The 22,851-nt window shown below is 42.5% G+C and overlaps 2 protein-coding genes across 5 annotated transcripts in view; one reads left to right on the top strand and one right to left on the bottom strand.

The window, feature by feature from the left end:
- ENTHD1 (ENTH domain containing 1) overlaps positions 1-17,286 on the bottom strand; it is a 70,994-nt gene extending 53,708 nt beyond the window's left edge. Inside the window, exon 1 of the mRNA XM_044455693.1 lies at positions 16,642-17,286. The gene's annotated coding sequence lies outside the window, so the exon portion shown is untranslated. The remainder of the gene's footprint in view (positions 1-16,641) is intronic.
- GRAP2 (GRB2 related adaptor protein 2) overlaps positions 1-22,851 on the top strand; it is a 51,860-nt gene that overhangs the window by 13,719 nt on the left and 15,290 nt on the right. For 2 of the 4 annotated variants that reach the window (XM_044455694.1, XM_044455697.1), the window contains exons 1-3: positions 14,021-14,130; positions 15,226-15,326; positions 18,839-18,930. In XM_044455694.1, coding sequence (XP_044311629.1) covers positions 14,115-14,130; positions 15,226-15,326; positions 18,839-18,930 — 209 coding nt within the window. In that variant the 5' untranslated portion in view covers positions 14,021-14,114. Of the gene's footprint in view, positions 1-14,020; positions 14,131-15,225; positions 15,327-18,838; positions 18,931-22,851 lie in introns of those variants that run through there. The other 2 variants (XM_044455696.1, XM_044455695.1) reach the window with 1 other exon arrangement.

The following is a 22,851-nucleotide window of genomic DNA, read 5'->3' on the forward strand; positions in this document are numbered from 1 at the left end:
AAAAGGCTTTTGCAAAGTCCCTTGACAAAGACTCTTGAGTCATGGAATAAGAGAGGAAGGCCACTTAATGATCAAGAACTGGTTAAAAAACAGAAAGTAGGAAGGAATGGTAAATTTTCCAATGGAGAGAGGTAAACAGTGGAGTTCCATAGGGATCTGTGTTGGACTAATATGTTTCTGGAAGGAGAAGTGAGCAGTGAAGTGGTCAGTCTTAAGGACAGCGAGTGTAAAGCTTTGTGCACACCACTGGAGTCTATGGGGCACCTGCAGGCTCTTTGTTAGGGACTGCTAACAGGGATTGCTGTTTCAGTGTTTCAGGCAACATCCTTTCCTATCCTCACCCAGAACAGCCGGGGATTCACCCTGGGGCATTTTGTATGCAAACCAGGTGCTGCACCATTGCATTAGCACGCCTCCCCAGAGTCACTGTGGAGGAAAGGCAAATGAGAACAGATGACTGCCCATCCAGGACAATTTAAGGTCTAGGGCTCACCCTGTTCACTCTCAAGCAGGTGGTCTCAGATACGCATGGCATCAAGCTTTAACCAGCTTCTCCTTGCATTTTTGCATATGTGCAACATGCAGGAGAGGTGGGGGTGGGGAGTCCTGTCCTGCTAGTGTGTGAATGTGGCCAGTACATAAAATGAGAAGTAAATAGAGCATAATGACTTCAGTCAACTTGAAAATGTCAAATGACTCATTCATACGCTTTGCACAGAGTTCCAATTTTTGGCACATGCATTCTAACAAATAGGCTTGTGGTTCCCTCCTGCAGATCATAATCAGATAAGATCTCACAAAAGTGGTAGATTACTGATTACTTTTGCTACACGTGCTTCAGTTGCACAATGAGGTTGCAGCTCGCCTAGCTCACAGACAGCCTGCTGCACCATCATTGTCTTCACTGTTGTCATGGAAATGAAAAAAACCACCATGAATGCTAACAAAAAGGCATCTGTATTTACCCGCTTGATTTAAAAGAAACTGACCAGATCTGCATGTCATGCTAAGTCATCCTGTGCATATCCAACACTGATTTAGTTGTTCACAGAAAATTCCACAGTGTGCACAACAGATAGTTGTGGGTTGTCCCACGTTCCTTTCACACACACACACACACACCCACACACACCCTGCCATTGGTCCTCCAGGGGATATGTTGACTGAAGCTGCCTTGCCCCCTGTCCCCACTGTGTTCAGGAACCCTTTTTGCTCACCCTGGCTTCTTCCCCCTTTTAGAGTTTTCTTTTTGCAGTCGCCAAGCTGACAGGCAGCGACAGCCCTTATAAAGTGATCAGGAGGCACATCACTCTTTAAAAGAAGCTGTCAAGAGAAAGCAAAACTACAAGTGATCTTTACTCATGAAAGGGGCTGGCCAGTAGATCACCCCCTTCGGCGTGAGATCTTCCAGTTACAGTTGCTGGACCTGACCCTTCTCAGTTTGTAGTTTCCCACCTTTTCATGAGACTCTCAAGTTCTCAGGAACTGAAAAGTGCAAGCTTTACAGGAACTATTAGTTTTGACAGCTTGGTATCAAAATCCAGGCTTAAAAAGAAGCCTGACTTTTAAAAATTGGATTTTTGGCAGAGCTACTCCAGATTTGGGGGCAGGTGACATGGACATATGTGTATCTGTAAGCTTATGATCATGTTTTAAAAAACGGATTAGAGGCCTGGAGATTTTATAGTCTTTAATTCTAAAAGAACGCACTTTTTACTTGTGTTTTTATGCTATTCTGCTAAACTATAGTGCAACCTATAGGTTAGGTAACAAAAAAGCAGGATACTGCCTCCTGCAGAAAAGCTCATAATGACCATTCAGATTAAGGCATGTCAAGCCCTTCCTATTCCAATGTGCAGGGTGTTCACCAACACTGAAGCCTGATGTTAATATAGTGTATTATATTTTAAGTGATGTTTTGTGAGCCGCCCCGAGGCTTCGGCGAATGGGGTGGCATAGAAATTTCCTAAATAAATAAATAAATAATATATATTATTAGGAAATGCTAACCTACCATTTTCTCTTGATCAGTACATTTTTTTAATATAAGGAATTTAAAATTCTAAATAAATGCATTAAAATGTGATTGTTCAGCACCTTTTGTGTTATCTGGATCAACAATGATAGAAATAACAAGCTTATTGTCAGTAGTATTTCATTTTAACTACAGCCACTTGTCCTTCCCATGAAAATTGGCAGTTTTGCCTATTTAACTAACTCCCTTCGCTTCTCGGTGCAGGGCCGTACACAGTTCTGATTGAGCAGCTCCTGGGTCCAGCAGCTTCCCCATCCACCCACCACCAAGCCCCCTCCAATAAAAAGCCTAAAAGAAGAAGAAAAAAACTGAGCAAACTTTTGATTAAACCACCAAGCGTATACTTGTGAATGGATGCCTGAAAAACTGGAAAGCATCCAATACAACCTATGAAAAAGAGGGACCACATCTCAGGATGCTGAAAAAATAGAGATTTTGGGAGGAGGGGTAACCATCAGCTTTTGATCCTGAGCTATGTGTGTTAGTTCATGAGTAACGGAAGGAAAGCAGACGCCAAAGCAAAAAGCAACAACAGCAACAAAATCCTGCAGCTGCACCATTTTAGTGTGCATCTGTACAAAGCCCAAGCTGCCGACGCAAACTCTTTGCTCCCCTTTCTTCAACCAAAGCATAACAAACCTAAATGTTCATATTTTTGTGTTCAAAGAGGAAGCAAGTTAGAAGAAACTTGGCAGTTCAGTTTAAAAAAAAAAACAGTTCTTAAAAAAAAACCCACCAACCCAACCCCAGAGCAAATTCTAATTATATTAAGGCTGTGTATCAAAATTGCCTGCCCTTAGGTAGCTGGAGGGCAGTGGGGAATCCACGCTGTCACAAATAGTTAATGGGAGGGGAAATATTATCTTAGTGTTCTGAAAACAGATTGCAGGTTTATCTTTGTGATGTCAGAGCCCTAAATTAGGGCTGTATTGTCTGTCTTATGAAGCAAGTTACAGCAGACTTATCATGATTAAAACCAAATGAGAGAGACAGAGGTGGGAGCAGAGACAGAACACCCTTTGCTAGTACGAGATGAAGGTTTGGCAGACTCCGCAATCACACCCCACTTATCAAAGGGATAATTTAAATCCTGGAAATTAATGTTTGGTTGAGTGACTCAGACTAGAATTCCAGAGCAGTAGAAAAAGAACGGTCTCTCTCACATTCTCTCTCTCCCTCGGTCTCTGGCCTCCTTCCCTGCTGAATGACAGGGAAGAAAATCAGCCACCCGTGCAGCACATTTCAATTTTGTTCGGAGGCTGTGCAGTCCCCTGTTCAGCTTAACAGTGGCTCAGACTGTTATCAGGGTGTGCAGGATTAACCATCACCATCATCCCTCAGATGCATGGGCCTGTCAGTGATGTTAAGTGTCATCTTTATTTTTATCTTTAAGCATTGTACCTCTTACAAGGCTTCTTGTTTGCAGCCTCCATCCACCTATATCTCTTCTGCAAAGGCATGACAATAGCACCAGCATTACCAGTGTCGCACCCTTGCTTCTATCCATCTGTTGCATTAAGCGCTAAAATATTTCAAGACAATGGCAGATGGAAGTGGACCATAGTTCAGGGACATCCAGTGGAGTTTCACCTGTGTATAAAAATGCCTAATTGATGGTGTCAGCATTTTCTGTAACACTATAGCACAATTTTCTTTAGTAATAATTTTCATGTACCATCTGTATACTCACTCCTGGAAGACTAGTCTGTGGTGGTGTTTGGGTCAGTGGGGCCCTAGACAAGATACCCTTTGCCTGTCCAACATAAACTCCTGCTCACTCGGTCTCCTGGTTTCTCACACACTTTCTCTCCTTCATTCTTCTTTTCCCCTTTCTCAGTACCATTCAGTGACTGGGATCACTCCGCACAATAACGAACACGCAAAGGTTGAAAGTGTGCTTTTGAACCAGGAGTTGTTGAAATATGAGTTCTCATGTTTTCTGAAAAGCCCAGCTGGGACAACAACCCCATGGTGAACAACCCACAGTTCACAGCCCCAAAACAACCCCCAATTCAGCAACAACCCACACTTGAGCAATTCTCAACCCTTGAGTGTGTGTTATTGTGTTGAGTAAACCCAGGTTCTTCTCAATCTCCTCTCCCTTGTGTTTGCTTTCTCTTCACTCTTGCCCCTCCATCCCACCCCAGTCTCTAACTTTCTCTTGCTTTGATCTTCCTCCTCTTGCACCTGTGTGCATGCACTCTCTCTTTCTCCATGCTCAGTCCTTACCAGAAAGTAGAACTTTCACTCCTTCTTGTTTTTAAATCTCAGATTTGGCACAAGCTACGGAGTAAAGCTGCAATCAGACCCAACATCTTAATTTCCCTGAAGTGCAAAAGTCAACGTGAGTCTCCCCTAGAAGCTCCCCAGATCACAGGCACAAAAGCAGCTCTCCATTGCAGTGTGCTGGACACTTCCAAAAAAGTACACACTGCACCTGGGGGCATTCTGGGCTTCCAGGGCCTTGGGATCATTCTGTCAACAGCTATAAGCCATGAGAAATGAAGCCTCCATGTTCAGCGGTAGTATACCTCTTGAATACCAGCTACTGGGCAGTGGGGACAAAGGTCTTTGTGCTTATGTACTGCTTGTGGGATTCCCACAAGGAGGCAACTAGTTGCTGCTGGAAATATAATTTTGGATGAGCTGGACCATTGCTTCCATCTTGCAGAACTTCTCTGGTCTCATTTTTACTTTCAGGGCACCCCCCACAAAAAGGCAATGTTTTAAAGGCATTTTTAAAAATTTAAAATGCCATTAAAAATACAGCCATATTCTCAACACAGCTTAGCCTTTAAAAAAAATCTAAGAGATTTTCACCTCTGTCATACATAATCAGTATATACTTCTATTTCATTATTTATAAGTCACCTCTCAGAGTGAAAGACAGATGCTCCTGAGAGATAACCACACATGCTCTGCAGTACAAGAAGGCGCTCCCACTGCTCCCTGAAACAGGTGCCCCAAGTTCCAATATTTCCATGAGGTTGAGGCAATGATTATTCAGGGCTGAGGACAAAAAAGTCCCTCTTGTTCATTGTCTGACTGTTAGAGACAGGCAACACCAGCAAATTGATTTCTATGTAAAATGCCTCTTTTATATATAAATATATAATATATTTATATATAAATATATTGGTGCACACAAACAATATGGAGTGATGCTTTCTCCAGTTGGGTCCAGCTGCCACAGTCATCATGTACAGCAGATTTATATGTTTAGCTTTTGGTAATGGCTAGTAACAGAACACATTTGGTTACTTTTTGTACATAGTTATCCTGACCTACACTTCCTTTTAGGACATTTGGTGTCGAAACATCTGCCTCCTGGCTTATCTTTACAAATTCTGATTTGACAGAGGTTTATTTTATATTTTCAACCCTCTCGTGTCTCTCTGATAGAATCCTAAGAAGCTGACATTGTTGTTTGGTCATCAGGAAAATTTATATTCTTTCATATATAATGAGAAATAGAGTCTGAGAGCTTGGTGCATGAGCCAGCAGTGAAATTAACAGGCAGGATTTGAAGGTAGGTGGCTTGATGAACGAATAACAGCCAACTGGTGCTTAAATGCATGTGCAGATCGGTGGTGCAGTGACTGACATGCATGTGAATCCATCAAACCAGATGTGAGTCCTGCAGCTGTCTTGTCAAGTACAGAGATGCTACAGGCCTTGACAAAGATATATCAGTAAAGCTCTGTAAAGCAACATACGCAGTACAGCCTGCCCTGTATACTTGATCCTTCTCTAAAAAACTAATAGCCCATTAATGACTTGCCATTACACTCATCCCCAAACAGCTGTCTTTAGTCAGAGGTGCCACAAGGAGGAGGATGAATTGCTGTGTGCGGAGCACATCTGAGCATGGGACAGGGATAGATGGGAGATGAAGACACACTGGACAGTTTCCATTCATAATCCTCTGCCCACTGTGAATGTACAGAATGACTCTTACATCCATTGGTTGATTAATTGTTGCTCAGTGCAAAACATGACAACTGAGACGCTCCTCTATTCCAAGTTCACATCATCCTACATGTAGCCTCTTCAGTTCTTGACAGTATTGCTTTTCTGAGCCAAACTCATTTAATAGTTTGCACGTTAAAAGACAATCCCCGAGCCAAACCCCAATTACCCTCAAATGTTAAGTAAAGCAACCTGAGTTGCGGAAAGGTTGCTGCCTTCTCTACGTATCTTCAGTATTCACTTGAATTTTTAAAGGCTACTTTACACTTCGAAGAGAGAGAGATATATAATTATATATATACCCTGAAGAGGTTGAAAGCTGCAAGAAAAAGGCTTTTCTTCTGATGCATGTAATTCAGCAAGAAAAGTTAGTAGAACCATTACCAAGACTGTGCTGTCCTAGCAGAATATTTCTATCCCAGTTTTGCATATACAAATTCAAATTCCTTTAAAAAAAAGCCTCAGTTATGTAAAATGGAATCTTTTCATTTTAAAAGAACCTTAATCCATTATTACTCTTCTATATTCCCAATTGCTGAAGCTAAGTAGCTTACAGGGATATTCCATATGAACACACACAGGGGTGGGGATAGCAATTTCTGGGGTTCTGACAACCTGACCATAAACATTTGAATCGGTGTTTCTATCCCTAGTACATCATAATTTGTGTCATTGTGCTCATACATTAATCTACGTTCATGGAAGTTCTTTGATAAAGATGCAAGAGTGGATCACATCCATAAATATTTGTGTTTAAAAAATGAATTGCATTGTAAAAATAAATGCACACTCACTCACCAATAGTTTAATTTAAACTATTTATTGAAAGCACTTCATTAAATTGATAACATCTCTGTGAGGACACTTATTTCAGTCTCCCTTTTTGGCTGGGTCTGCCTCCAATTAAATTAAGTAGAACTGCAGTAAACCACTCTTAAACTCAAAAGTGTATGCCCACCCTGGGGGCTGGCACTTGTTTAATCACATCAGAGTAAATTTACTGCCTTAGTTAACCCAAATTAGTTCAGTAGTTAACTAGATGTGACAGCAGTACAGCCTACATTGGAATGCACATTGCTGGTGAATTTCTGGTCAAATGGGAGACAGTTTAAAAAGCAGAAGAGGATGAATTCTTCCCCCACCTCCAAAATCACCCCCTATATTTTCCATGGGGCTTGTAGACTAGGACTTCTTCCTCAGGAGAAGATTGAAGGGAAGTGAGGTGAGGTGGCTTTTGGGGGAAAGTAAGGATGGAGAAATAGTGATGTTTGTGCATTAAGTCCCTCCCACCTTTACATTTCAGCATAGGATTGAGGTTAATTTTTCAGCTGTATTCCCTGAATGTGTAGCTAGGCCCTTGTAGACAAGGTATGAATTCGGTTATACAAACACACATTGAAGGGATTATGTTCTAGAACCAAGGCAGAATTTAGAACCAAGTGGCAACCTTAAAATACAATTGTAAGGAATGATAAAAGAATACCTATTTTCCCTTTCGCAGGGCTTTGCTCTGATGCATTGCTGCCTCTTTTTGTTTGCATATATGGCACAGAAAAGAAACAATTCTTTTCTTTGCAAATAGGGTATTGACAGGGCTTTGGCATGAGGCTGTTCTTGCAGTTATATAGGAAGCCAGACAGCGTTTTTGTATTGCTTGGTGTTCTTTTTGTCACTGTTCTCCTTTCCTTGGGGTTATTCAGCAGGCAAACGACTTAGGAATTGCAACCATGCCATAAGCAGTTCAGTTGGGCTTGGATGAAGTGCTCTCTCCCAGATCATGAAAATTAATGCAACTGCAGACAGACGATGCAGTGCAAGCACACATCAGATTGACCTGACAAGAGCTGATGCTGTTGGTGAGGCATGAACAGCCACTTGCACAGCCTTCTGCTCTGTGACACAGGCTGTATGGTGCGTACCTAACTGAATCACAGCACATCACCGAATGCCTGCTTACATCTGTTTCTTTTTTTCTTTTCTTTTTGCGGTCCTCTCTTGACTAACAGATGGGTGCAACTTCTTTAATTAAGACAGAAAACATGCCTTTTTATGGAGAAAAGAAGCTTTTCAAAGCATGGCATAGTTTCCTTCTCTACCTGGTATAAGGATATTCCATTTAAGGAAAAAGCAGTTGGTGTATCTGTACAGATAATGTTGTATGCAAGGTGGGCTGGACCTGCCTTGTGTTTATCTATTTGATTTAATGTTGCTCCAGTGTTGCTAAGATCACTTTTGCTTCTTGCAATTAATGCAGTTGTCTAAGACTTGAAGCAGGCATCCAATGCCTTTCAGTGCATGTCTGACTGGCAGCTTCATGCAGACCCAGTGGGGCAACTCAGTGCACAGCCATTAAAATGGAAAGTGTCCAGCGCTGGCAGGGCTGCACAAGCAATCCATGTAATCACGGGGAGCAGCACCTGTGAATTTTAGCGGCACCTGTGAAGTTGTGAGCAACCTGTGGCACTCTGCGCTTGGCCGAAAGCAACCAAATACAATTCAAAGCGAACCAAATACAAATGCCAGGTTCTTCACCTAGGAAAAGGGAACCAAATACATAGTTACAAGATTAGAGATACATGGCTCAACGATACCACAAGCAAAAAGGATCTTGGAATTGTTTTAGATCACAAGTTTAATATGAGCCAACAATGTGACGTGGCTGCCAAAAAAGCAAATCCTATTCTGGGCTCCATTAATAAATGCAAAGCTTCCAAATCACATGAGGTATTGCCCCGCCCCTCATTCAGCACTAGCTAGAGGCTGAACTCAATGGCCTTATAAGCCCTTTCCACTTCTACTATTCTATTATTCTATGGAAGGATTACAACAAAATATATATGTGCGGATGGATCTAGGATCTGCCTTCTGTGAAAAGATGGAACCTTTGGCACAAGTAAGGTTTCTGCTCACAGAAGGTCCCTCCATCTGATTTTTGGAGATCTCCCCCTGCCCTCACCTCAAAGTTCAACCCACACAGAAGTGTCTCCTGACTGTCTGTAGAGCCTATCCAAGGAGCTGCACTGGAAAGAGAAGCTAGTAAAGTCCACTTTGTCAGTGCAATGAATCCAGCTGAATTCTAGACACAACGCATAGTCTGCAGGTACCAGAATGGCAAAACAGCACGCCTTATCTTTCCCCACCCCATCAGCATTAGTGCCACAGACTCTGTATTGCCGTTAACCTGCACATAACATGACTCCGGTGAGCAATTATCCTGTAATTCCTAAAATGAATAGTGGTTGGGTGCTTTTAGCCTATCAGCCCTTGAATATGCTGCCTACATATTCCAAATTGTATAGAAGAAAACAGCAGCTTTTATACCATGCACAGTGGTTTTCTTTCTGTGATAGTGATCCTGACAATGTATACACCTCTTATATAAAATATGGTGGTATAGACCAAGGTTTTCTGGGCTGAATACTTTCAGAGGGCAGGTGGAAGAGAGGTGACATATGCTTTAACGCTCAGCCAGATTTAATTCAATAACATGTTGCTCACAGGTAGTAAATTAGCAAGTCATGGAAAAAGTCTCATTACACACATCGTAAATGAAGTTTGTTATTTCATTATCTATATGCTGCATATCAGAACTAGATGCTTTCTCAGTGCACTTTAGAGCTTTATAAAATAATTCAAACCACAAAATGTTAATATCATAATATAAATGAACATGACAGCAGTTAAAGAGTTGTGTGTTACGGGAGAGCCGGTGTGGAGTGGGGGTTGGACTGTTGGACTTGGGACCTGGGAGACCTGGGTTCTTGCTCCCACTCAGCCATGGAGCCAGCTGGGTGACTTTGGGCCAGTCATTCACTCTCAGCCTAACCTACCTCACAGGGTTTTGTGAGGATAAAAATGGAGTGGAGCAAAACTATATAATTTATATTGGTTTCCTTGCAAGAAGGAAAATATAAATGCAAAGTAATAATAGTAATAATAATAATTTTGGACCAACAGCCTTGCCCAATTAAAAGCAGCTTGGGAAAGTCAAGTTTTAAATAGCTGCTTGAAAACAGCCAAAAGTCTGTCCTTTAGTGGGAGGCTGCATAAGGTCAGGGCCCTCACTGAAAAGTCCTGTCACTTGTGCTGGATCTTAAAGCCAAGCTTATGAGCACTCTCCCATGGTTAAATGCAGGGCCTGAACTGGCTCATATAAGCATATGTGGTTCTTCAGATAACATGATCCAAAACCATTTAGACTAATAAATATAACTACTGGGATTTTAAACTGAGTCCAGAAATATATTCTAACCAGTTTAGTTTGCATAGAATACATATAGTACGCTCTAATTTCCGGCAACTCACAATCAACTGAACACTGCATTCTACAGCAGCTGAAGCTTCCAAACTGTCTTTAAAAGTAGCCTGAAACAGAGCACATTACCGTAGTCTGATGTGGGTGTAATGGCAACTGTGTACCTAGACCCTCAGGGGTAGTGCAACCTCATCTGACCCCAGGTGTGCACACCATCCAGATCAACAGATTTCCCACCCGCTCATTGCCTCCATCCTATTGGAATTAAGTTATAGCTTGTTTCACTCATCCTCTGAAAACTGCCTCCAGACACCTGTTCAGGGCCTCCATCACCTCCCTAGGATAAGTAACTGGAAATAAGAGATACAGCTTCATATCATCTGCATACTGATGACACGTTTGTCCAACTTCCATATGCCCCTTTCATATAGATGTTAAAGACCGTGCGGGGAAGCATGGAACCTGGCTGTACTCCAAAGGCCAGTAGCCATAAGTCCCCACAAAAGAACTGAACACCAGTATTCCCAAGTCCTATTCCAGCCAGACTGTCCAGAAAGATACTATGGCTGCTGGTTCTGAAGGCAGCTGTGAGATCCAGAAGAATGAATAAAGAATACACTGCCCTGCTTTAAGTTCATTTGAATAAAACCAGAAAGCTGTACTTCAAAGGCAAGGCTATTGGCCAGTAGTATTTAATGAAGTTGTTTGAAGAAGAGCTTAAGGCCATGATATTAATGCAATACCAACTTATCTGGCAAGCTGACTACCATATGCCCATTATTTCAGTCACTTGTAAATCCAGCCCCTGGCAAAGAAAAAAAATCTTACATTAAAAAAAAAAAATCCATCTGTTCGGTTGTTTGAAGAGGGCTTTGTCTTGCAAGCTCTCACTGTGATTGGAAGCACTGAAACTTAAAGCAAGCAAGAATCCTCTTTCGATGCTTCCAAAATGCAGTTCCTTTTAAGGGATTCCATTGCACTTTCATGCCTTTGGAGGTTTCAAAACAAAATCATCCCTCCCTTTCCTTCCAAAACGTATTTCCTTAACCTTGGATTCCTAAAGAGAGTTGTTTCTGCAAAGTGTTTTTTATTAATAGTTTAGCTTTTTAATAATCATCATCATCATCATCATCGGTTAATGTCATCAGGATGCTCAGACATAAGAAGCTGCCTTAGACTGAGTCAGTTCATTGGTCCATCTAATTCAGTATCCTTGACACTGATTGGCAGCAGCTGTTCATTTTCAATCAAGAGCAAAATGTCTAGGGACTCCAAGATGAAATGGGGCAGGATGATCAGGGAGCCTGCAGACATGCCAGTAAGTCTCTGGGCAATATGAGGGTTGCAGGTTAGACTGGGAGCTACATTGCATGACCTTACCTGAACACCTGCACACAACTTCCAATCAAACCCTTTAAGTATCTATCACATGGACTGCAAGACAAGTCTTTCGTTTTGCAAGAGTCAGAAAGACATGCTATGGGGGAGCTGGTGTTGATGGTACTTGTTTGGGCTGTGGCCCATTCATATCCCACAGCCACCGCCGCCCACAGTGCAAATTGACAGTGAGGGGAGCAGAGGCTGAAAACGTGCCAGGATGTTTGTAGTACAGTGTGCTGTGCAGGGTTTAATCCCATGTACCTATACTTGAGAAAGACTGACAGATGAACAAGCAATGCAGGCATCAAGAAGCAAAAACACGAGTATAAATTCATATTCATATATCAAGGTGAAGTGATTTCAGTGTACCACTGCAAACTTCCAATAGGTTAGGTGCTTCCTTGAAATTGTTATTCATTACATTCACTGCATGAGATTTCTTTAAGACAACAATTTGGAGGACTACTGGATAACACAGGAGCCAACACTTATTGTAGACGTAAGTGAAGTTAGAATCTTCATGGAGAAACCTCTTTACACTGGATTGTTATAAGGTGCCTCATTCGATGTTGTACACTTGTGTTTTCTCTACAAAATGGGTTAGTAGACTGGCGTCTATTAACCATGGAGGGGTGGTCTCCCTTTATAGAGGGGTAGTTGTTACATTTAAAACAACATGGATCCTTGCGGCAACTTAAAGACTAACAAATGTATTCTGCCATAAGCTTTTGTGGACACTTTTCACTTCTCAAACTTGTTATGATTATAAAATGACACCATTTGATAACTCAGTGTTCTAAACCATGTTTCCCTTCCCATGCAGTTGTTCCTTCTGTGTTGCTATGTGCTTCAGCATGAAAATGCATATAGGTAGCATAGGTACATAGTTATAGGTAACTACCTCATGGGTGTGTTATTTTATATGATACACTGTTTGCTTTCCAGAGAGCTTTCTGGTATGCACCCTTTGTTTGCCATCCTGGATTTCATAGGCTTAGAGAAAGGGAGGCTTAGCTGGTATATACAGCTGCAGGTGAACTAATTTACCTTTTGGTGCCCTCCAACTTTCCAAATCTGCAAATAGGCAAACTCTTAGAAGACTGCAGGACTTTGACAGCAGAAGCTGCTGCCAATCAAGACTGACTGAGCTGGAAAATAGCTCTGTAGAACAACATGAGCGGTATGCCCTGGGAACTATGTCCAAAACAGGTTGCTGTACAACAGGGTCACATGGCGTCAGCCAAGCTGCCAGACGTCTTGCCTCCAGTCTGCCTGTCTCATGATCAGTGACATGAATTCAAATTTGCCTAAAATTAGTAACAAGAAAACAGAACGTGCTAAAAGACACACAGAAGGAAGTGTGTGAAAAGATTCTTTCTATATAGGAATGATGTTATGTCTCTGGGGAGCATTTACCCTAACTATGATATTTTCTTTGCTTAAAATCCAGTGCCTTCCTCCAGGGGCAATGCTATGTATGGAAAAGATCGGGGACTTAGGTCTACAAAACAGGAACAACAATGCACAAATTTGCATATGCTAATTTACATTTGCTCTCAGTGTGTATGTTTTTTAAAAAATTGTGTCCCCTCAATTTGTAAAATGGGATTTTGGCACAAAAGAGATGAAACCATTTGATTTCAGAAAAAAAAAATCTCCTGCAGAAAGATTTGCAGGGCAGCAGGAGGTAAAACACATGTGATAAAACCAGCTAATCCAGGGGAACTGGATGCAACAGAGATCAGCAGGACCCCTGCGATTTTATTTGCTGTGGTGTTTGTTTTATTCTACTCATTTTTTGTACTATGTCCCAAGATGTTTGTAGTGGATGGATTAGAAAAGCTTTTAATAAATAAATAATAAAATAAAAATATTTTAAAGGGCTGAATGTGGACATCCTGGTATATTATCTCTAGGTATTTGCATAAGGGAGGACACTTGGCATATTTTTTAAGTGAAGGGTAGGAAATCGTGTCTTTCTCCTACATGACATCACAGCATGCCATATGGCATTGCCTTCCTTTGTCCAGCTAGTTTCTGTGCTAGCTGGGGAGTTGTGGTCCAGCACATCTGGGGAGCACCAAGTTGGGCAAGGCAAATATATGTGTCATGATAATGTGAGCATATAAACCTTAATGAAAATCATCAATATGACTTTCTCTCTCCTCGCTCTTCTGGAGATTATAAGTGAAGGTGTCCTAGCAGTGTTGTCTAAAGTTATCAGTTGCTCGAGTTGATAAGGGTGGTTTAAAGAATGAACACAATGTGATAACAAAGAATTGTGGGTAAAGGATCACATTTTGTAAGGGTTTTTTTTTTTTTTTAAGATGAGGCTGTCTGTTCTCAGCTGCTCCCACAAAGCTCTCACACATTATCAACTGAGCCACTTCCTGCTCTGCTCTTCAGCAGGGAACAACAGCAAACTGAGCTACAGGGACTGTTGCACGGATAGTCCTTTCAGATCATATCACAAGCATGCTAGCAGGAAATGGTGAAAGCAGCTTTCCTGCCCTTATCCTTAGTAACATCAGCAAGAACCCTAAAAACAAGATTTTGGCCCGCAGTGCCATCAGCCACCACAGGATTCATGGCATATATGTTTCTGATCTGTACCTTGGATCAATTAGAAGAAATCACTAGAAATCATCAATATCCAATTCTTGCTAAAATACATAGCATAGCATTGGTGACTACTTCCACTGTCTCTGACATTTAAACATGAAAGTATTTGTAGAGCTTTTGTGCACACACAGACCAAGCCCAAGTAGCAGAGCCACCTTCATGATGTTTGATAACCCTCTCCTTGCTATTTCTCAAGAACGTTTTGTCCCAGAAGATATCAAAGCCCCTTTCAAACACCATGGTCAAAGCTTCTGTTTTCCAGATTCAGCTGCTTCTTCTGTTGACCACTGTTTACATGTACCGGTAACCTCCTGTCTAGGCCACTATAAAGCCATGTCCATAAAGCTGTCTGATAAGACTACTCGTATTTGGAAAGTGCCTTTGTATGTCTCAGTATAGACATCGCATTGCAACATGGTGCCTACAGCAAGGCACAGTGTTGAGAAGAATGTAATTTATCCATACTGGACTTCTATCCATAATCCCACCTACAAGAGGCAGCAGTGGGTTCCCTTTCTGGCTGCTTCATTGTACATGGATGGAGTGGATGGCATGATGGAGATGTTTTGGCCACTGCTGTACACTAGTTTAGTCTTTTCTGTACCTACATGATTATATCAAGCCAAAATAAGGATTGGTTTAGTGACAGCAAAGTTTTCAGGGAATCCATAGAAGCATGTCAGCATTGCAATGTTTAGCTTTTGCTTTTTCTCATCTATTGTACTGTTGACATTTACATTGGTTTTGCTTAGGATTGTGACTACATTACAGTAGTGTTAGTTGTGGCATAGCAGTCATTGATGCAGTGGGACAATTAGATTAGCCTGCCCAAGTGGTTGGCATCATAAGGGCCTAAGTAATTGCAATGCAAGTTCAACTGAAGATCCCCTGAGCTGTTGGACAGAAATAACTTTCCTGTGACTTTCCTGTTATTTCCTCAAAAACACTATCCTCTTCCTTTCAGTCTTTCCTATCACACCAAGAAGCATGGAAGCCATTGCAAATTTTGATTTCAAGGCATCAGGAGAAGATGAATTGAGTTTCCGGGCTGGAGACATCCTGAAGGTAAGCACCAACCAAAGGTTCACCAGATCATTTTCTATTCAACACTGTTCAATACTTCTAAGTGCTTGTGTCTTTCTATTAAGCATCCATTCCAGAAGCCAGTAAACTTGAATTGGTTCTTAAACTGGGCATTTGTGGGCCAGAGATTCACTGATAGTTGCTAGGCTGCAATGGAAAGTTTTTTCCACTCCTTATTCTATCTTTATTGTTCTTGCTCATCTTTGAAATGCAAATTCAAAGTATTTGCTCAAGATTTCAAGTGGTGAATGCTACAAGGATATCAAGCAATTGCAAAACATGGATGAGGCATTCACAAGGCAATCTTTTGTGGACAATTTCCAGAGGAACTGAACAATACAAGCAACAGTATTGTTTTCCAATGCTTTCAGCATCCATACAGAATAGTATAAACATAAATATGAAATATACTTCTCACATAACATGTACATATGAAGTTGGAGAATCCTGAGTTATTTTCAGTGCTGTGAATCAGTGCTGTGCAATATAAGCACAGCACTGATGTACAGAGATTAAAGAGGCAGGAAGAATAAAGCCAACTAAAGGGCGGAAACCTAGTTCCCCACGCAGACCTCCTTCTCTAAAACAAATGATCTGAAACAAGTTCGCCATTTATTTCTCTGGAAACCGAGTTCCAAGAACTCAGGCATTAAATAACAACAGCTTTTAGTATTGTCGCAGTTTGAGTATAAATTGTTCCAGGAGGGGTGGGGGGACTAGCTGCATTAAGTATGGGCATAAAATCAGCTACTGTTGTACCTAATGTAGCCTGTACTTACCTGTACAAATCTTCAGCAGTTTGGTTTGACATGACAGTGTCAAGTTTCAGATAAAGATTAATTTGTTATTTGTTCTGTGATAAAAATGAGAGGAGCTTTTCCATGGCGAATGCAGATGCAGCAAGCACATTGCTCTGTTACCTTATGCATTTTAGTCATTTATACCAAGTGAAAAGATCTTAAAATGTTACCAGGTTAGGAAAGCTGTTGATGTTCACTAAACCTGAAGTGATAAAGCCAAAGGACAAGGCCGCAATTCAACACGGACAGGAACATGTTTCAGAATATTGAAATCAATGGACCTAGGCGCATTTTTCATCATTGCCTTAGTTGAATGTGCATTTCCAATTCAAGGGCAGTGGAACAGGACATGGGACCTTTCATGATGACTTCAGTAAAAGCAGGCCTACAATTGTTCTAATTCATTCAGGTTCAAATATCAACGTCTGAGCCATTTCCTCTACTATTCCTCAGATGCCTCAGAACTAGACAGTTAAAATGCAATATTATGCACTTACCTGAAGGAAAGTTCTACTGAAATTGATAGAAACTTTTTCAGTGTAAGCATGTTCTCTTGTTGCCTTGCTGCATGTCTCTAAAGCTGGAATAATACACAGAAGTTGACTGCACATGAACACCTAGCCATACATGCCCATTATATACCAGAATTGTTTTAGGTTTCCTCTCTCTATCGTTAAACTGGTATTTCTGAGATGCAGACCACTAAAAACAAGCAACCTATTAAAAGCCTCACACAGAACTCCTTGAGCTTACTGTAAAATCTTCAAAGCACAACTCCTTCATCACAGACACATTAGAAATGAATTGTCAAAATCCTTCACCATCTGAACAAGTCCACAGGAATTTGGACAAAACTAATGAGCACTTCCTCTAATACCTCCCTATCTTGTTCATACCTTTTTGTTCTTCTAAAGGCACCTTTACTCCTTGGCTGCTGTTTCCTGATACTAGGAACACTGCAATACCAACTAGTCTACATACATCATTTCAAATTTCCTGTTGTTTCCTTTCCCTTTTAGTATATTGTCCTTCCTTGAAGTCTTGCTAGGACAGGCCTAAATTAATTAATAGGCTAACTATAGTACAGGTCAGGATGTGAGCCAAGTTGAGGTCTTTTGTAGTGGTTGTGGTTAGAGGACAGGCCTGCCCTACTTTCTCGACCAGCCTTATTTTAAGCATCCCCACAACCAGCACGTGTTGACTTGTGCTTTTAACTTCTGACAGGAGAGCAGCTGCCATATCATGGGGAAATTTGTAACAGCGTTATCAGGCAGGGCAGAAGTACTAGCAGATGTAGCTACAAATCTAATTTATGGAGATAGAATGCACAGCCACTCAGTTAAAACTAATGCAGCTGCTTATTCTTTGCCAAGTCAACCTTTCTGGCCAAGTAGGTGCATGTGTGTACATGGATGGCTCCTGTAGGGATTTCTTATTAACAAATCATGCAACATGAAGACAAGTTTTACTAGACTAACACTTCTACCAGGGGCTTGATATTCTTTTCAACCTAAAGTCTGCCTTTGCTTAAAGAGACGGAATTACATCCATCTCTCTGTAAGATAATTCTCTCTCTCTATCTCACTGTCCTTCTTGCACCCTTCTCAGTACGCAGAGAACAACCATTTCCCGCATTACCACCTGCTCACCCTGCTGCCTCCTTGCATGCCCTGCTCTTCTCAGCCAAGCAGATGCCACCTCCCTCATTATTGCCACCCTCAGTTGCAATGCTCAGCAACACTGGGGGAACAACTGAGAGTAGGAGAAATGGGCTTCAGAGAAGGGAACAAGAAGCATGAGGAGGTATTGCAGAAATGGATGGATAAAGATTCCTGGCAGGTCACATCCAGCTCATTAGCTGGAGTTCCCCATTCTTGCCGTGTACTTACCATTTTCGGGGGTGAATTTACCACTCCTTTGACTGCTTCTTGGCAATTAATCAAAGGTCAAGAATTGACAGCCTATTTCATGATTTGGATAATTTCACACAATCAGGCAGCACACTGGTAGCCTGCTGTGCATCAATACCTGCTGTGCATCACTGCCTCCAAGCAAGCATTTTGTGCATGCAGTCCTGCTTGAGGAGCTGCAATGCACTGCAAAGCTCCAGCTCCCAAGCAAGCCTGTGCATGTCACCCTCTATCTAATGGACTTTCTCTTTGCAAATGCATGGAGGCAGAGCATAACATGTGAAGGGGGATCTTGCCCTAAAAGTTGGGCTGTGTTTTTTCATTTCTCAGGGGAATTAAAAGAAAAGTTCTTTTCAGAACACAGCTGCAGTTTAGTCATATCCTTACTGACAAGCTGACAATGAATGGTTTCAAACAACACAATAACCCGCATTAAAGAGCTGAGTATCTTTATTGTTGATGCATGGATTGCTGTTGAAACATAGGTTATCACATTGTCTGAACCTAGCTCTGCTAACAAGCCATGGCTTGTTGACCATGAGCAATCCATAAAGAGAGCCCATTGTTTGTTGTTGGGTTATGGACTGTGGGTTGTTTGGCATGGTTTGTTATCTACACTGGTTCAGACAACATGGGGGGTTACCATGCTTTCTGAATCCAGGCACTCACCAACAGTGGAGAGCATGCCAGGTGGCTCAGAGCAGCATGGGACCTTCAAAACCCAGGCTAAGCACAAAGACAATCTGCCCTTTAAAGGAAACCTGTTTCTCCCTTTGTTGTACAGATCTTAAGCTCTCAAGAAAATTGGTACAAGGCTGAGCTAAACAGCTATGAAGGATATGTCCCAAAGAATTACATAGATCTTCACACTCCCAGGTAAGTACTATCACTACTTTTACGCTAGTTTTTCCAAACTGTTTTAGCTGCATATATATTTGAGAAATAATTTAGCAAAAAGCACTAGGGGAAAAAAAGTGGGGGGCATGTCATAGAAAACAATTTTGGTACAGCTTTGCCCATATTTTTCACACCTGTCCATCTCATTGTCCATCCAGAAGAATACATAACCCTGTTCTCAGCTAAACGATGGCTTCCTAACGGTAGCTCACAGAAATACTAATATCGTTGATGTGGCTCCCATTCAACAGAAGCTTGTTTGTGTATAACAGGAGCAAAGCCTGAAAGAAACCAATGAGGAGATTATTATGTTCTCAAAGTATGTTATACAAATGGCAGCCCTTCCACTCCCTGCCTAATAAGGCCAGTGCAATTGTACAAGCAGTCCACATGGATGCCGTCTGAAAAGCATGCTTCCAGGGTTCTTGTAAAGCCACAGAGGGTGTAAGGCTCCACAACCCTTGGATCATATAAGGGCTGTCCATAAACACAGCGCCACTGATGTAGTGATAAATGTTGAATTGCAGGTACTCATCATGACAATCCACATAACCAGGACCCCCAAGGAGAGTTCAAAGATGCAGACAGCTCTGTTGATCCATATCAAGGAATCAGTTCTAGCCGTTTTTAACTCTACCAGGGGCAGGATTTTTGTAAAGCCAATGGATCTTTATTGCCCATTCAAGGCCGAGCAATCCCTATATACAGTAGATTACAACAGGGACAATATATCGTTGCTGGGAAAATCCATTCTCTACCCACTCACAGATGTCTGAGCAATAGGACAGATGACATCACTGCCCCTGTTAATCCAAAAATCTCTGCACTGCATCTCTGTGAATTCTAGCTCTACTACACCATTGAGCAAGCTCATGCATTGATGGTGGGGGAATAAGATCATGCTCAGGTGTCATGCCACTGACGCATGTCCCCACCATTCCAACATCTCCCATGCACTGGGGCGCCTGAGAAGTGGGTATCCTACTGCCATACCAACATACACAGAAAGAGCGTATCCATTAAGACATGGAGAAGCTCTAAGCACGCACATTGCTGCACATGTACAGCCCTTCCCTGCACAAGAAATGCGAGAATGACAGAGCGGCATGGCTGCTGGGCACGTCAGTGGCGTGGGAGAGGGCTTGCCCCCTCCCATGCTCTTTGGAAGGACAGACACAACTGTAGGTTTTTTCCCAGTACACATATAACCTGCATTCTTCCATCATGGAATGCAAGGCAACATGGAAAGAATTCCTAGGCTCCCATCCAGGCATTGACCAGACCCATTCCTGCTTAGCTTTAGCAAAGCCGCTGTTTCATGTGCCTTTACCATCCCCTGCGTTCTACAGAGGATTTTGCTCATTGTCGGATCAAATGAGTGACTAGTCATTGCTCTGGCTCAGCAGTTTGAGCAACTGGGCCGCAGCACTCTTAAGAGAGCATAACTCGTCTCAGCCTATGATCCCAACCGGAGACATTCACCTTTCTCTTTAACCTCCCATTGGCAATGTGATGCTACACGGACGCTTTTTGAGACACACACTTTACACTCAGTGCAACTGGTTGTTTTGAGGCTCAGAAGGTGGGGCCAGCAAGCTGCAGCTCAGTTCTACAAAGGTAGTTTGTTAGGCATGCATGGAGCAGAAAGAGACATCTCTGCTCAGTTGTCAAGTACAGGGTACCACTTTAGCTTCCCTAAATTAGGGTTTGTGCCTTAACTGCTGAAGTACTTCATCTACCAGTCCTTTGTGTCAAAGGAGACATACAAAGATGGAATAGAAGGTCCTTGTTGGCAGCCTGTAAAAAAAGGTAGCCCTGGGATAGTTGCTACACAAAGTAACACTGTGAAAAGGGCCTTAGTAAGGGAACGCCTAAGGGAACTTCTTCACTAAGCAAAGAGCTTCTACAAAATGTACAGTATAACATTTATTTAATTATTTAAAAGATTTGTATGCCACCCATTACTGTCATCTAGGGACAGCTTACAACATTATTTCAGAATAAAATAAATTAACTATTCCACACTGAGCCTCATTTAAAATATATAAATCATATCACTAAAATTGTATGTTAAAATATTGGCCAAATAAAAGGTCTTGACCTGGTGCCAAAAAACATATAATGATGGCGCCAGGCAGAGCTCTCTAGGGAGCGCATTCCAGAGTTAGGGCACCACTGCAGAGAAGGCCCTCCTCCGGGTACTCTGTCTCCTGATGTCTTTCAAAGAGGTTCCCAGAGGAGGGCCTCTGCTGCCAATCTTAGGGGGCAGGAAGGCATGTAGGGAAAAAGACGTTCCTTTAAGTATCCTGGTCCCAAGCCATTTAGGGCTTTATAGGTAATAACCAGCACCTTGAATTGAGCCCGGACTTTGATGGGAAGCCAATGGAGCTGATAGAGGACTGGGGTTATATGAGAATAAATACCAGTCCCTGACAGCATCCTGACAGCTATATTTTGCACCATCTGAAGTATCCGGACTGTCTTCAAGGGCAGCCCCACGTAGAGCGCATTACAGTAATCCAGATGGGAAGTAACCAATGCGTGTGTCACTGTGCTAGGCAGTTCTCCTCCAGGTAGGGACACAGCTGATAGATTAGCTGAAGCTGAAGAAAAGTGCTCCTCGCCACCGCCGTCACCTGGGCTTCCAAGGACAGCTCTGGGTCAAGGAGCACTCCCAAGCTGTGGACCCTGTCCTTTAGAGGGAGTGCAACCCCATCCAGAGCAGGGCCCAAGTCACTTACCCGGAAGCTCGACTCACCAACCAACAGGACCTCCGTCTTATCTGGATTGAGCTTCAATTTATTGACCCTCATCCAGCCCATTACCTTGGCCAGGCACCGGTTCAGGACAGCCACTGCCTCAACTGGATTAAGAGATGGGCAGGAGATGGGAGATGGGCAGCAGAGGATAAAACAGAGTCACTTGGGACCAGGACAACAGAACTTGCATCAAGACAGAGCCCAAAGTCCAACAGTAAGGTTCAAGTCTTAGTCACAGAACAGGCCAAAGTCAGGAACAAGGAAATGAAGACAAGGATGCAGCCATGAACAAGCCAAGGGTTGAGAACCAGGAAGACAAACAGAGTTGCAGGTACCTTGCGGCAGGATACACAGCAAGGGACAGGCAAGAGGCAGGAGATGACTCACAGCTCCCAGAAAGCCATGCATTGCTGAGGTGACAGCTAGACAAGATAGGCAGCAAGGTGCAGGCATTGCAGCAAACAGGAAGACCTGCATTGCAGGAGCAACTCGGCAAGGCAAGGTGTAGGCACTAAAGTGCACAGGAAGGCCTGCATTGCTGCGGGGAGAGCTTGCTCTTATACAGCTTTTCCCCCAGGGATCCCAACTGGTGCTGATCAGGAGGCTGAGAGCTCCAGCAAACCCTGAGAGGGATCCTGGAATACTGGTACTGGTTCTGGTTCTGACCACCAGCTGAAGCCCCAGAGCAACCCAGGCCTGGGTTTATCAACATACTATTTATGGCTGAAGCTGCACAGATCTGCAGTTGGCCAGTGCAGAAGCCTGAGGTACTGGATTGTGAACCCCATTTTTTTGTGCAAGCCCCTAAGTGACCGTGAGCTTTCTTCTTTAAAACCCCCATCAAATCACCTCTTGTTACTCAAACATACCAGAGGTTGCTAACATTGAAGTGCCTTCAGCAATTATCTCCAACCCTGGTTGTGGAGACACACCACTGAGTGTATTGGTTAGACTGTCTCAGAGTAGGACTGAAAAGACCTGAGTTCAAATTTCACCCACTTACCTGGTGGATACTCACCAGGTATTTATTTATTTATTTTAAAAAATTGTATCTCGCTCCTTACAGTGTCTCAGAGCCGTAACCCCGGACCAATCCTTGGTGGGGAAACATATCACAACAAGCAACCCTATGTGGTTTCCA

The sequence above is a fragment of the Varanus komodoensis genome, unplaced genomic scaffold, assembly GCF_004798865.1.
Source record: "Varanus komodoensis strain SLA01 unplaced genomic scaffold, ASM479886v1 scaffold8, whole genome shotgun sequence".
In the NCBI taxonomy this organism is placed as follows: Eukaryota; Metazoa; Chordata; class Lepidosauria; order Squamata; family Varanidae; genus Varanus; species Varanus komodoensis.